The 15,182-nt window shown below is 40.8% G+C and overlaps 2 protein-coding genes across 3 annotated transcripts; both read left to right on the top strand.

Annotated features, from left to right (window-relative positions):
- The first annotated feature begins 1,290 nt into the window (after window positions 1–1,290).
- asmtl (acetylserotonin O-methyltransferase-like) lies at window positions 1,291–8,411 on the top strand. Of its 2 annotated transcripts, none has more exons than XM_080456915.1 (15): window positions 1,291–1,373; window positions 2,444–2,552; window positions 3,010–3,141; window positions 3,297–3,344; window positions 3,429–3,493; window positions 3,585–3,649; window positions 3,839–3,947; window positions 4,289–4,679; window positions 5,017–5,253; window positions 5,378–5,540; window positions 6,037–6,236; window positions 6,347–6,479; window positions 6,587–6,727; window positions 6,912–7,034; window positions 7,349–8,411. In XM_080456915.1, exons 2-15 carry the CDS (start codon window positions 2,460–2,462, stop codon window positions 7,552–7,554), a joined length of 2,106 nt encoding a protein of 701 aa, XP_080313041.1. In that variant the 5' UTR covers window positions 1,291–1,373; window positions 2,444–2,459; the 3' UTR covers window positions 7,555–8,411. The 2 variants fall into 2 exon arrangements, with proteins under 2 accessions (XP_080313041.1, XP_080313040.1); XM_080456914.1 differs by having other exon boundaries at window positions 1,324–1,373; window positions 2,439–2,552.
- A 1,200-nt stretch (window positions 8,412–9,611) lies between these two features.
- slc25a6 (solute carrier family 25 member 6) lies at window positions 9,612–13,423 on the top strand. Its single transcript, XM_080457030.1, has 4 exons — window positions 9,612–9,772; window positions 10,640–11,126; window positions 11,654–11,794; window positions 12,214–13,423. Exons 1-4 carry the CDS (start codon window positions 9,662–9,664, stop codon window positions 12,372–12,374), a joined length of 900 nt encoding a protein of 299 aa, XP_080313156.1. The 5' UTR covers window positions 9,612–9,661; the 3' UTR covers window positions 12,375–13,423.
- Window positions 13,424–15,182: the final 1,759 nt, after the last annotated feature.

Consider the following 15,182-nt stretch of genomic DNA (forward strand, 5'->3'; position numbering starts at 1 on the left):
ATAATACTAAAGTATTATTTAAATAATACTTTTGTCAATGTTGTGAAAGTAAAATGTATTCAAACTAGAAAAAGTGCTCCTCGGAGCACAGGTCTCTGCCAGGTCAGGTAGGTTATTGTGGGACAGCAATGTTCAGAATTCGCCAATCAGGATGGAATATGAAAAATTGGACGGATCCGTGTTGATCACTGGACTATAGAGATAATGTGTACCGATTTGCATGATGTTTGGAGTAATATAAACATTTTTTGGTGCAAAAATCGGCCTCCTGGTGACGCTATAAAAGGGGCGGGGCGATGTTAAAAGGGTGGCATTTGTTCCTCAACGCAGTGCGAATGTGCATGCTAAGTTTCACCACAATCTGACGTTGCGTTCATGATTTGCGGCATTTTGTTGAAAACGGGCCACTCAAACTTTAAATGTCAATCTTAGCCAATCAGGATGGAATATGAAAAATCAAACAGATACGTCTTGATCACTATAGAGAGAGATCATGTGTACCGATCTGCGTGACATTTGGATAAAATCTGAAGGAGTAATATAATTTTTTTTTTTTTACATAAGTCGGCCTCCTTTTGGTGCTAGCAGATCGGTGCAGTTATAGGTAAAAACACGAATCAGCCTGTTATAGTGCCACCATGAGGCTGATTTGCAAATTTCAAGTGGCATTTCTTCCTCTGCCTAGTGGGAATGTGCGTGCAAAAATTCACGGAAATGCATGCTGTGTTCATGATTTGAGGCATTTTGTTCAAAACGGACCACTCCTGCAAACAATTGGAAGACAATCTTAGCCAATCAGGAATATATGGAATATGGAATAGGAAAAATCTGAAAGACCTGTTTCGTTTAATGACTATAGAGAGAGATACTGTGTACCGATTTGCGTGATGTTTGGACAAAACCTGTAGGAGTACTGTCAAAATTCTTTTTTGAAAAAATTGGCCTCCTGGTGGCGCTATAACAGGCCCATGTGCAACATTTGGGGCAGAAGTTCTGCTCTGGCATCCAGGGAGTGTGTGTGCACAGTTTCGCTTCGATCAAGCCAATGGTGCCGGAGATTAGCACACACACACACACACACACACACACACACACGGACTGCCTTTGGCCTGGCGGAGACAATGAAGAGGCTGGACAAGTACTCTAGTAATAACCATAGAGGTATAATATAACAACTCTATGAAATCTACACAGAGTCACAGACAGACCCATCCCCCTCCCCCTCCCGCATACGGTGATACGATTGGTTGAATGAAAGACACCGACATACTTCCTGTATGGCTACGTCATCACGTACGTGCTGTCACGGCGCATAGTAAATAAACTCTCTAGTAAAAGGAAGGTTCATTCACTGTCCAACCTGACTTCTGCAGGTAGGTGGCTAACTTTGTACTTTTACATGACCCATGTCCACTGACAACACCTAGAGGCTTAACATTATGTTTCTTTCAACTTCTTTACTTGAAGGTATAACGCTAAATAGTCTTAAGCTAACCTTAGCTAAATGAGATCTGTGCATATTATTATGCCAATTCTTCTCCATTTCAATACCAGAACAGCAGAGCTCAGCTAACTGATATAGTTTAGAATAGGGGTCTTCAACGTTTTTCAGCCCAAGGACCCCCTAGCTGAGAGAGAGATGAAGCAGGGACCCCCACTACATTGCATACAATTGTGTTGCAGATTAAATCATAGATGTCATAGATAGCTTCATTGACTATCATTAGTGTTCTGTAAAAAAAATATATATATATTTTCAAACATTTAACGACTTAAACACTTCAATATTTAGTACTTGATTTGCTCCTTTTCCTTCCCACACCAAACCTCTTTGCCGAAAATAGCCGATCTACGAGATGCTAGGGTTCAAGTGGTTGAAAAAAGAAAAATCTTATCACAAAGATTTGGCGGACCCCCTGGAGTAACTTTGAGGACCCCCTAGGGGTCCCGAACCCCCTGTTGAAGACCCCTGGTCTAGAATTTCTTAAACAGGATAGTATTCTTATGCATGCGAGTTTCTATCACAACAACGGCGATTTTATTCCAAACTTAGCCTACCTGAAACATAAGATATAATCCTGTATTAATATGCTGGATCTTCAGCAAAACCCCACGCTAGGATACATTGCCAAAGCGTAGGCATGAGCATTGGATGCTTTGTTTGAAAAGTTGCACCCGTTATTTACATGCGTGCCGTGAGGCACCAGTTACCACATATTACAATGAGTGGGAAATTGCTTTCAGAACAAACTGTAGTGCATTGTCTACGTTGCATACATTACAGTGTCACATGCACGCTTGCATGTGAATTGTGGGTCTTGACTTCAGTGGTAATGCAGAACTCAACAGCTGTAGTCATCTGACCCAACATTGTCTAGGAGGCTGTTTGACAGACTGGGCCAACGTTTTCAATGTTTAACTTTGTTCTACACCGAAAGGGCAGTGAGGAGAAGGCCACCATGGTGATGAAACCTGTGATTTCCAAGCTCACCGGCAAGCTGGTGGTGCTGGCCAGCGCTTCTCCAAGGAGACTGGAGATTCTCACCAATGTGGTAAGAACCTACCTAGCTCAATAAAGCCTGAGCTATACTCGGATCCGCTTAGGTATTTCGCTCCAAAAATAGCAGATCTACAAGCTCACAACGCATCGCTCTGCAATGTGTTGTGAGCTTGTAGACCTTTTATTTTTACCAGTTGAACCCCAGCATCCCTGTTCTGGGGGGAATGTTCACCAAAAATAGCCGATCTACAAGCTCACAACGCATCGCAATGAGATTGTTGTGAGCTTGTAGATTGGCTATTTGTGGCGAAGAGATTTGGTGTAGAGTGAAAAAGAGCATACCAAGTACGGTGCAACTCAGGTCTCTTTCACTACATATAGAGAGTTTTAAGTGGTTATGTGTGCAACACCGGCTTGCAACTAAATCAGTCATGAGAAATAGTACACTAAGATGCCGATGATGATGATGATGATTATTTTGTGACCATGTTAACTCCGATGTGTGGCAGGGATTACGATTTGAAGTGGTACCATCCTGGTTCAAAGAAACTCTCGACAAGAGACTTTTCAAGGAACCGCATGAGTATGCTGTTGAGACGGCAAAGCAGAAAGCTCTGGAGGTGGCCAAGAGAATGCCCTTTGTGAGTAGCTCTACAATGACCTATCCATAAGCCTGTGAGATTTTATTGTGTCGAGTGATTTAGAAACAAAATGTTGCTGTTTGTTGAACACAATAAAATCACTGATTTGATTGTGTTCAACAAACAGTAACATTTTGTTTCTTGGCTTGCTTTAGAAACATCTGAAAATTCCAGACATGGTGATTGGAGCAGACACCATTGTGGTAAGAGAAATAACGGCATAGCAGCATTTGAAACAGTGTGCATTTTTTCTGGCTAGCTTCATTGTATTGTGTTCTTCCCTCAAGACAGTAGATGGCTTGATTCTGGAAAAGCCGGTGGATAAGCATGATGCCTACCGGATGCTTTCAAGGTTAGTGTCTTTGAGATTGTTTATGTCAAGACTCAAGACAGGACATAGAAAGAACCTCCTTCCCTCTTTTAACTTTGTCTCCCTTTTCCAGGTTGAGTGGTAAAGAGCATAGTGTTTTCACTGGAGTAGCTATTATCCTTTGCCACAAAAAGGAAAGTAAGTCAAAACATTTTGTTCTACTTTACAAAATAACTTGTGTTGTCATTCAAGACAACTTAATGAGATGATTATCCTCCAGTTTTTCCACATTTGTCTGGTGGATGATTTAATTTAGTGTGCAAATCTAAATCTTGTCACTTTTTTAGTCTCTTAACGGCCTCTTAACGGTTGTCACTTCTCCGCCAGATGAAGAGCTCGATTACCAGATGATTGAATTCTATGAAGAGACAAAGGTGAAGTTTGCTGATCTCTCAGAAGATATGCTGTGGGAATACATTAACAGTGGTGAACCCATGTGAGTGTGAATGCTTTCTGAACCTGCAGATATATATATTGATTTGTAACCTCACCATGCAAACCTGCTGCATTGCTGGACTTTGATGCAACAAATGTGTCCTTAACTAGCTTTTTTCAGTCAGAAATAAATGATTGACTTAGTGTTATGGAGTGCAATGACATGGATGTGTAAAATTGTATTGCAGTGTATGAATTGGAGCTCTTAAGTGATTTGTTCTGAAATGTGCTGATGCTGTACATGACCGTACACACACAGTAATTTGAGTAATACCTCCTTTGTGTCAACAATGTGAGTGTATGTGTTGCAGGATCATTTCTGTATGTCGTTCTGTGTGTTAGGGATAAGGCTGGTGGCTATGGTATCCAGGCCCTGGGTGGAATGCTGGTTGAATACGTCCATGGAGACTTCCTCAACGTTGTGGGTTTCCCTCTCAACCACTTCTGCAAGCAACTAGACATGATCTACAACCGACCCCCATCCTCCCTGGACCTGGACTGTGCCTCTGTCTGCCTGAGTGACAACAGCACTCAAACCACGCCGACTCTCACTAGTCCCCCTGCCAACCAGGCGAACCACAGTCCTCCTGCTAGTCCGGCACTAACGAGCTCTTCTGCCAAACACAGCCCACCACCCAGCCCAACCATTAGTGGCCCACCTGCTAATCAGACATGCCACTATTCTCCAGACATCCACATCCAGAACAGCCCCAATGCAAGTCCAGCCCATAAGGTAGTGTTTAATTCTGATATAAAGTGGAGTTGTAATAATAATAATAATAATAATACATTTTATTTGTAACGCACTTTATATTTGAAGCAAATCTCAAAGTGCTACAGGATTAAAAAAATAAAAAGAAAGAGAAAACAACAATAATAATAAAACAGTGAAATGAATAACTTCAAATCAAGTCAGCAGGCACAGTAGAAGTTTAAAAAGATAAAACTACATCTCTATCTATGCAAATGCCTTGTTAAAAAGGAAGTTGTATTATTTAAAGTTGTATTATTTACCCCTCTCTTAGCTATTGTGCCTTTTTTAATGTGACCCCCCCCCCCCCCTCATCTAGGTGAAAAGAGAGGACAGTGAAAGTGGAGTGGGTGACAGCTCCTGGACTTTGGTCAACAGCCTATCTAAAGAGAGTAGAGTGGCAGAGTTCCAAGACTTTGAAGATGCAACATTACCACTGGTAACCACCAGAGGGCATGTGAATGAGTTTAACCTGCAAGAGCATGAGGACCACGCAAATACCAAAGAGGAATTGAGGCGATTAATTGAGCTGATGGACGGATTCAAAGCCTCAAAGGTTTGCCCATATTGTTATAGAACACAACTTACCATCAGCTGTTGTATCAAATGTATAGTTACAACCTATCACTCTATTAAAAAAAAGGTCTTTGTGCCTCTGTGGCCTTTATGATCTGTTTCAGGCAATGTTCACAGCATCCAAGTTGCGTGTATTTGACCTGCTACACAGCAGACCAGGGCTGGAAGCAACAGAGGTGGCCCAGGAGATCAAAGCCTCTGTGAAGGGAACTGAACGTTTGTTGGAGGCCTGTGTATCTCTGGGACTGCTAGAAAGCCAGGAGAGAGGTTAGTCTGCACTCTGTAAATCTATCCCTGTTTAGTCATTACCTCTGCGGCTCTGCCAAGGAGGTCATGTTTTCAACCCTGTCTGTCAGTCTGTCTGTCTGTCTGTCAGCTAAATTATTCTTAACGTCTTGGAAAGGTTGGTCCTGGGCTAAGAAAGATCTGATTAACTTTTCATGGCGATTGGATAAAATGGAGTGTGGCAGTGGGTGTGGTCTGTTACCAAAATACACATATCTTCTGAACCAAAATACACATATCTTCTGAACAGATTAACAATACTTTTGATTGGGGGCCCAGGAAGAACCGATTAATGCAACATGAAAAATCACCACAACATCTTAGACAAACTATCACCTTGGTGTGGTGGATCGGTAATCCTAACCCCACATTTTCTAGTTATATACTGTATGAGCTGGATGCATCTGGTTGGACAAATGGTTGGTTGTAACTTGAATATAAACCTTTTGTCATTAAACAAGTTGAATTTGTTGGTCAGCATACCAGAAGCCAGTGTATGAGAACACAGACCTGGCCGAGAGATTCTTGTGGTCAGATGCTCCCCTCACTCTGCAAGGCTACATCCAGCACTGTAACGAGCTGGTGTGGCCCATCTTCTCTCATCTTGAGAATGCTGTCAGGGAAGGAACCAACCAACATGAGAAGGCCTTTGGCAAGAAGCCTAACAACCTGTTTGAGGTGATTTCCTTCAAATGCAGATAGAAATATTCAGGATGTGGATGGAATATTGTCCTGGTAGAAACATCTCTGTCTAACTCCCCGACTTCTGTTTTTGACCATTTTCACAGGATGCTTATTACAACAGACACGAGGTCAAGCTGAGATTCATGGAAGCCATGCACACCGTTGCCACAGTTACAGGCCAAGCTGTAGCAACAGCCTTTGATCTTTCCAGATTTAAAACGGCATGTGACCTTGGAGGTACTGTAGGGAGATGGTGTTGATTTTTAAAGGCGTGGCCTGACTTATTAGAGTCACAAGTTTACGGGATTCTGAGATATATGTCACTAACTTTTGTTTTTGTCCAGGATGTACCGGTGCCATAGCATATGAGATTGCCAGTGCCCACCCTGGGTTAACTGTGACTGTGTTTGACTTGCCAGAGGTTGTTGAGATGAGCGGGCACTTCCGCCCACTGAACATGGACAACAGGGTATCATTTGTTGCAGGTCAGTTTGTGTACACACAATAACTTATTATCTTCATCAATGTAAGTAAAAGAAAAGTGAGCTGATGGGAACAAATGCAGTTGTCTTATTATTGTGTCTGTTGGATTTAGTGTGAACCCTAGCAGGAAATTATCTGTATTTTACAAGTGGTAATTACTCATTTTGTTTTCATTGCGTTTTGCAGGAGATTTCTTTAAGGATGAGCTTCCCAAAGCAGACTTGTACATCCTGGCAAGAATCCTCCATGATTGGTCTGAAGAGAAATTGCATACCTTGCTCAGTAAAATTTCTGATGCTTGCACACCAGGTAAAGCTCAGGAACTTAATGCAGCATGTGAAAGTCACAATGTTTCAATATTTTGTAGTGCTCAAATGCTAGTTTTTAGTTCCTGGTGTGCTGTTTTTGTGCACTGACCATATTCACACAAGCTATTTTGCTCATGTCATAACAGTAACCCGAGTATGTGACAAGAGCATAATAGTCGCTGCGTGAATATGGTCAGTTATGACAAAGCTAAAGACCGCAAAGTAAAGTTTCACCTAAGTTAACTTTTTTTGTTTAAATGTATATTTTTGCACACAATATGTACTTCCATGTTATGTGCTTACATGTGCTGCCAGACTGTGGGCTCCTGATCAGTGAGATCTTTCTGGATGAAGACAGAAGAGGACCGAGTCGTGGGCTTCTCCAGGCTCTCAGCATGACTGACGGGAGACAGAGGAGCGCCACAGAATACAGCCTCCTGCTGAAGAGCCATGGCTTCACCACAGCACACATAAGACACACAGACAGACTGCTGGACGCTATGCTCTGCATCAAAGAGTGACTAACACAGCCATAACCAATAAGATCTCACATAAAGGCCCAATTAAAATATTGTATTTTAAGAAAATATGCCATTTGGAACTTTGTTACCCTATCATAATAAAATTTAAAAAAAAAAAAATATATATACAAATATATTTTTTACTCTAATGTTTACATTCTTTGCCAATGTAAACAAACACAGCCCCAAAATACAGCAAATGCATATGTGGTCTAGTTTTAGTCTGTCAAGAGCAGAGTCAAACTCTATAATAGAGTCTATAATAGAGAATAAAAGTATGTCTCCACTGCCATTATTTAGTTTTGCTGGTGGAGCTACCCATTTGTTTACATTTGTATAACTGGCCTTTAATACTTGCTTTTAACAGCTCCTCTGAATGGTATTGATATTAAGCTGGTATTAAATCTACTAGTCATATACAATTTGATGGTCAGTGGCTATACAAATGCAGAGGACCTTCATGGCAGTATCTATTAATATTTCACTTGGACTCGTTTCTATTTCAATCTCGGAACCCATTGACTATCATCTACATATATGCAGATATCTGTTTATAGAGATTACAATGTTAATCATCATCATCATCATCACTACCTCCTTTGCAGGGTGACAATGCAATGACAGCAACAACTCAAATGTACAGTAAATGTCTCTTCAATGCAGACTGACAAAATAATAAAATCCACTGTACTCTTGTGATGGGAGTTTTGCATCATATTTAAGTCAAGGGTACTGCTATGTGATTTCAGTGTGTGTCATCTCATAGTACAATTTTTCATTTAGGCATTTAGCAGACGTGCAAGATCAGAGTAAATGGCATGAACCCGAGTCAAAAAATGACATAGTAACTTAGAGTTTAGAGTGAGAATTGTTTATATTTTTTGTGTGGTACAAAGTACCTAGGATACCAGATCAAATCAAACCTAGCATCTGTCTAGATACAGGTCTATATACATCTATACATTAGCATTTCTAGTCAAGCAAACAGTCTATTAAAATAACATACAGTATGTGAACATGTATGCGTATGCTTGAGAGTCTGGCACCAGGGTGTGAAGTGATTGCAGCCGAGAGCTTTCTTGGGCCAAGACGCCACACTGGCTGCTCTCCTCTCTCTTTGAAGGACTGGAGAAGACACTAAGCAAATATGCACATCTGCTGAGCAAACATGGCCTCGCACAGGAAACTTTCTTGACATTATAGTTACTAAGAATTAGCTGTAGTAAGATTATGATGTGTGGTTTTATGCAATAAACATATTGTGAAGGACATGATAAAATAAATATTCTAATGATTGGACGTTTTTAGTTAACACTGATAAAAAACAAGTAGTTAATTTAAATATGTTTGTTTAAAGGTAGGGTAAGTGATTTTCTATGGTTAAAATAAGTGTTAAAGAGCTCTAAATTCTGTACTCATTGCTATAGAGTGTTTGTTCAGTAACAGGAGTCTCCTTGTCTCAACAGTCCCCAGCTCTATAATAAACAGAAAATCCATTTTCAGGTCGGGATACCAATTTTATCCAATCAGGATAGAGAACTCAGTCAGGATACAGGTTAAACAAGTTAAATTGGAAGTGCTGACACAAAGAAATGACTAGACAAAATTGGAACTAGAACACTATAAAAATGGAGCTGATAATACTCTCCTGATTGGCTGAAATTGTGTCACCTACTCACTGTACCTGAAAATGTATGTTCTGTTTATTAAAGAGCTGGAGAGACAGGGAGACCCAGCTGTACCTGAACAGACACTATATATCAATATCATCAATATGATAACAATATCACCTACCCTACCCTTACTGTGGTGTTTACTATAGCCTACTTGTTTTTCAGTGTATAATTAAAACTTATTTTCTTCCTCTTTTTAAGCCCAGGGTAGTGTCACGTGGTCAGAACAGGATGCTCCGATGCGCATTCATTTCCTGTATCCTCTCGCGATATTATACAAGGACAGGTTGATCTCCCATTTTGTCCATTCATTCACGGATGCTGAACTTGTGGTACCCCAACGACCCCAGCGCTTGAAACTCGTTCGCCGGCTCTTGATTTCAGCTTTCGCCTCTTCAACTCGACTTCCAGACACTGCACACCAACCAGCAGCCATGGGAGATGCAGCTATTTCATTTGCCAAGGACTTCTTGGCAGGTGGATTCGCAGCAGCTATTTCTAAAACTGCAGTGGCACCGATCGAGCGAGTGAAACTGCTTCTTCAGGTAAATTCGTGAGTCTCGGGTGGGCTTAGCGTGGTAATCGAAGGCTCGATTGATAAAGTATGCATCACGTATAGACCACACATCAACCACTGCTGTTAGACCAAACATAAACGGCTCCTTTGACATAGCTGCGTTATATATCCTTGGGAGCCATGTTTAAGTCCTGGTCTGCGTCCATTGCAGCTGCGTGCTGCAGCAGTGAATACAATACGCTCATTAAAGCCACTGCATACATACAGACGACCAAGTTTTAATTTGAGGATTTATACTTTATAAAATGCAATGTTACTGCCTGTTATGTTGTATAGAACAAGGCAGGCCTACACAATTTGATGAGGACAAACTTATTTAGTCCTCTCCTCACCCCACTGTACAGTATGGTGCAGAGATAACTGCAGTGTCATACATTGGGCCTATATTCTCCTATCACGAGGCGATGGAGTTATTAAATTATTATTTTACCAGGTAGTCCCATTGAGATTATAATATATTTTACAATACAGACTTGGCCAAGAAGGGCAACAATAAACAGTTGCAACAGAACACAAACACAAAATATTAATTACGCTGAAAATGTATAAACTAATAACACATTTGTTTAGAAATTAAATTAATAAATGTCATCAGGCTGCTATGTATGTAAAGGTCTTGCCTAATGTTCTTAGAGAAATTGTATTACAGTTACACTGACACTTGGCAATAAATAGGCCTACATGTCACTCGCACAGCAGCCAAGGCCTACTTAGAGTCAAGTGGGCAGGAGGATTGAAATCTTTTGACATTTTCTTTTGTATTTTAATGTCAATGAAGATGATTAACCTATCTTAACTGAACTGATAACCTTTTATGTCCCTGTTCTGCAATCAGGTCCAGCATGTCAGCAAACAGATCACTGCTGACCAGCAGTACAAGGGCATCGTGGACTGCTTCGTGCGCATCCCCAAAGAGCAAGGCTTTCTGGCATTCTGGCGTGGAAATATGGCCAATGTTATCCGTTACTTCCCCACCCAGGCCCTCAACTTTGCATTCAAGGACAAGTACAAGACGGTCTTCCTCGGAGGAGTGGATAAACATACTCAGTTCTGGCGCTATTTTGCAGGAAATCTGGCATCTGGCGGTGCTGCTGGAGCCACCTCTCTGTGCTTTGTCTACCCACTGGATTTTGCCCGTACCCGTTTGGCAGCCGATGTGGGCAGAGCAGGTGCCACTAGGGAGTTCAATGGGCTTGCAGACTGCCTGAAGAAGATCTCTAAGTTAGATGGGGTCAAAGGCCTGTACCAGGGCTTCGGTGTCTCTGTGCAGGGCATCATCATCTACAGGGCTGCCTACTTTGGCATTTATGACACTGCTAAAGGTACAAGAAATGTCACATACAGTATGGTGTCTCACAAATAGGCCTACTGAAGTAGACATCCATAGCAGTTAGAATTTAGTCAAATTTATACTTCATCGCACAGCGGTTATTTTCAGCGAAGCACACTGTTGTGTAGTGGAGTATAAATTAGGCTTCAGGATACATTGATTGATTGATTGATTGATTGATTGATTGAATGCTTTATTCACAAGTTTAGTACAGGTAGTACAGTCAAAGGTTATGCTAAAAGGTTTCCATTGTGGTCCATTGTACTCAATTAATCAGTAATGCATATGAATACATAGAATACAATACAATACATATCGGTAAAATCTAACTCAGTAGCATTTTTACAGATAAGGGGGTGGGAGCGGGGGGAAGAGGATTCTACTACTACTAAAGTGTTCAAAGGTGTTAAGCTAAGCCCAATTATATTTTATTGTACATAAAAACTGATTCAATCATGTTCCTATTTGGATGAAACTAGTCCAATCTGAGCTTGTGTCTGGGATTGTTTTGTGCTTCAGGTATGCTTCCTGATCCCAAGAACACTCACATTGTGGTCAGCTGGGCGATCGCTCAGTCTGTGACAGCCGTGGCCGGAATAGTGTCCTACCCGTTCGACACTGTGAGGCGTCGTATGATGATGCAGTCAGGACGCAAAGGAGGTAATTAAGTAAAGCTATAATGACCTGTGTAATTACATGTTTTGTACACAGTAAAATCCTCAGTCTTAATTTAACTCGGTGTATAAACGTTTATACTCTGAGTTAACCACTTAAGCATGATTTATACTACTCGTATGATAGTGTCACATAGCGAACATACTAGTTGATCTACAAGCTCACGACGCATTGCGTCGTGGCACGTTGTGAGCTTGTGGATCGGCTGTTTTTAGCTATTTTTCAAGGATTTGGGAAAGTTTTGAAAATGTTCACATATTATGACATGCCCAAAATAGGGACATCAGGTTTAAAGTGGTTAAATTAATTAACACTGATGATTTTACTGCCATGTTGCCTATGAAGCATAGCATACATTTGTTTTGTAATGTGAGTTTTACATGCTGTGTTTTGTGTGTTTTCAGCGGACATCATGTACACCGGGACCATTGACTGCTGGAAGAAGATCGCCCGTGATGAGGGGGGCAAGGCGTTCTTCAAGGGAGCCCTGTCCAACGTGTTGCGAGGCATGGGCGGAGCCTTTGTCTTGGTCCTCTATGACGAGTTCAAGAAATTAGCTAACTAACTTGAGCCTCTCATCTCCCACCACAGCAAATGGGCAACAATTCTGACCAAGTAGAATAGGTGTTCCACTGGTGTTATTTAAGCTTTAACCACTAACCCATCTCAAAGTAAATCCACCTGGGGCTTAAGTCATATTATAGCGAACAGATGATGACAACAGACAAACCCATCAAAACACAGACTATTTAAATATGACATATATTTTTGATCATTTTGGTCTGTTTGCCCATAACCGATTGTCTTATATTATTTTTTTGCACAAACTGATCAAAGTCTGACTTTTGTTTTTCTTTTCTGACCTTAATCTGTCCCAAGTGATGTTGTAAGGAAAATAGTTTCCATGTCACTGTATTACTTGTTGCTGTAGTTGACCATCTAAATGATATGTGATATTCCAGGAATGTTGCCCAAATATTTTCTTTGCAGTTCAAAGAATTGCAAAGCTATTTAGCGTCTTGCTATGTCAGAAAAGCGCCTCAAGATGGCATCACTAAATCGCATGAGAGGCTCGAGGGTCTGAAGATTCACTGGAAGGAGCACACACAGACCTCCCTATGTTGCACCGTTGAATGTTCTCCAATAACAAGATGAGTGTACTATAGCAATCTTTGACATTAAAATGAAAGGGAACTATCAGAATTAGGGGTTATAACTATCACAATTAAGGGTTATGTTGCCAAGTTTCAGATTGAAAAAGTGCAGGTTGCGTTACACGATCTCTTAAATACATGAAAGTGTATGACAGCAGCCCATAATTCCTTTCAGATACGCATCTTGTCAGTCAGCTTTGTGGCAATGGCTGAAACAGCCAAACAGTTGATGTGAATCTGGGAATATCTCTAGCCAGAATAAATAGCTCTCATTCTTTGTGACACTGCAAGTGTATCCCGATTATTCTTCATTCTGGATCCCTCTCTAAGTATTTTTTTCTTAGAGGTAATAAGGGTGGTCATGTTATTTGTGGCTATTTTCTTGTCAGTCTGGGCTTAGACTCTTTGTGACATCAAGCTGATTTTCATTACCCAGGCAGTCCCTGCAATGGGGAGAGACAGAGGGGGTGGGATGAAGTTCAAACATGGCACTTTGTGTATAGCACATGAGGTTTGTTGTAAACTGAATACACATACTGTATTGTATGCATTGAGAGGCCATATATTTGCAATATTTTGGCCCTACACTGGCTAAGTGTGAATGCCTGTATTGATTCAATAAAACTCAATACCTCATAAACGTTTCATTAATGTTCTGTGTAAAGACAACAAAGTGACACTGAGAAATACAGATTAACATATTCTAACACGATGAATCATTTTTCTCAAAGGATTTGGGTATCCTTTCTCCTATTGTACCAGCTGCACTCACTCACCCTTGAACACCGAAGGTTTTGTTTACTAGCATCAATACCAAGGACTCTGCAAGGCTTTGTAATGAAAACCATTCAAGTCAATCAAGTTAACCAGAGACCAAAGGCCAGTGTAATTTGGGAAAATTGCTGAAACTCCAAAGTAATCTTCTGTAACGTGATCTTGCCTATTGAATACTGGCTGTACTGTACGTGTCGGATAAGAGCTCAGTCATTTTCTTCAAATGCAGACTTGACAAGCAGCACGGATATCCACCTGCAAGTAATCACCATTCTAGTGTTAAGTGCTTTGATATTAAAATGACTGATTTAAGGCCATTTGCTGCTCATAGATAGCAAGGGATTTGCAATCACTTCCATATGTTGATATCAAGGATAAGCTGGAATTGTGAACTCAATAGACTATGTTCACTCTCTGCTATTTATATAATGGACATTAAAAATAGGTCATAATACTGTTGATACTATGAATCTAATGATGGAAATACAGGCCTTAAAAAGTACATTCTTCTAGCAGTGTAAATAAACTTATGCATTGGTGTACTTTTGCGCTTTGTTGTATGGCCACTTGGGGGCAATATTGGACAAGGAAAATATAGGTGTTATAGGTATTTCTTGCACTTCTAGCAAATGAGTATCAAAGCAAAAGTAATTGTTTGTTGTGGAGATTATTGAAACATGTATTTAGATTTTTCTATCTTTTTTTCTTCACAGAGAAGTGAAAGCAAAAACATTTGCCATGCTAATAAAGTATGTGCGTTTAGGAAAAGACAGAGAGCACAAATAGTAATACACGCAAAATAACAAAACAAATGATCCTAATAGTTTATTTATTGTCTCAAATGTTAACTCTGTTGACTGCCTGTTTCAAAGAGCATACTTTTATCAAGACTCCAGAGCTGTCGACAAAGAATAAGGCAGACCATGGCCAGCTCCTCAACCCACATTTGATTTCAGAAAATGTGCAATTGTTCAAAGTGAGTTTTGCTCCATTGATTTGTTTCAAGACAGAGAAAAAAATAACCTCAGGGCTTCTACCAGTTAGAAATAACAATAGAATCTTTCTCGGCTGTGTGTACTTTTTCTATCTCCTAGGACTGACAGAAGTTGAACATGGAAAGAATTTTACCACGGATTTAACTGATTTTGGTGACTGGTGATGTGATAGCATATTAGACATTGGACACAATTATTTCTTTTTGTGGTTCCATTTCTTCCTCGAGGGGATGGGTGTCTCAGGCTCTGCACTCTCCCTGTTTGCATCCTACCTGACGGGTCGCTCCTACCAGGTGATGCTGAGAGGGTCTGTGTCAGAACCACACAGGCTCACAACTGGGGTTCCCCAAGGCTCGGTTCTGGGTCCTCTTCTTTTCTCTCTCTACACTACATCTCTGGGTGCTGTCATCCACTCCCATGGCTTTTCCTACCACTGCTATGCCGATGACA

This window comes from Gymnoscopelus braueri (assembly GCF_963280865.1).
Source record: "Gymnoscopelus braueri genome assembly, chromosome: 18".
Lineage (NCBI taxonomy): Eukaryota > Metazoa > Chordata > Actinopteri > Myctophiformes > Myctophidae > Gymnoscopelus > Gymnoscopelus braueri.

Excerpts from the sequence above, each read along its gene's own strand:
- asmtl (XM_080456915.1), top strand. The coding sequence starts at position 2,460 with ATGGTGATGAAACCTGTGATTTCCAAGCTCACCGGCAAGCTGGTGGTG. Across the intron at positions 2,553-3,009 it reads TGGAGATTCTCACCAATGTG|GGATTACGATTTGAAGTGGT; the intron begins GTAAGAACCTAC and ends GATGTGTGGCAG. Across the intron at positions 3,345-3,428 it reads TTGGAGCAGACACCATTGTG|ACAGTAGATGGCTTGATTCT; the intron begins GTAAGAGAAATA and ends TCTTCCCTCAAG.
- slc25a6 (XM_080457030.1), top strand. The coding sequence starts at position 9,662 with ATGGGAGATGCAGCTATTTCATTTGCCAAGGACTTCTTGGCAGGTGGA. Across the intron at positions 11,127-11,653 it reads CATTTATGACACTGCTAAAG|GTATGCTTCCTGATCCCAAG; the intron begins GTACAAGAAATG and ends TTTGTGCTTCAG. Across the intron at positions 11,795-12,213 it reads GCAGTCAGGACGCAAAGGAG|CGGACATCATGTACACCGGG; the intron begins GTAATTAAGTAA and ends GTGTGTTTTCAG.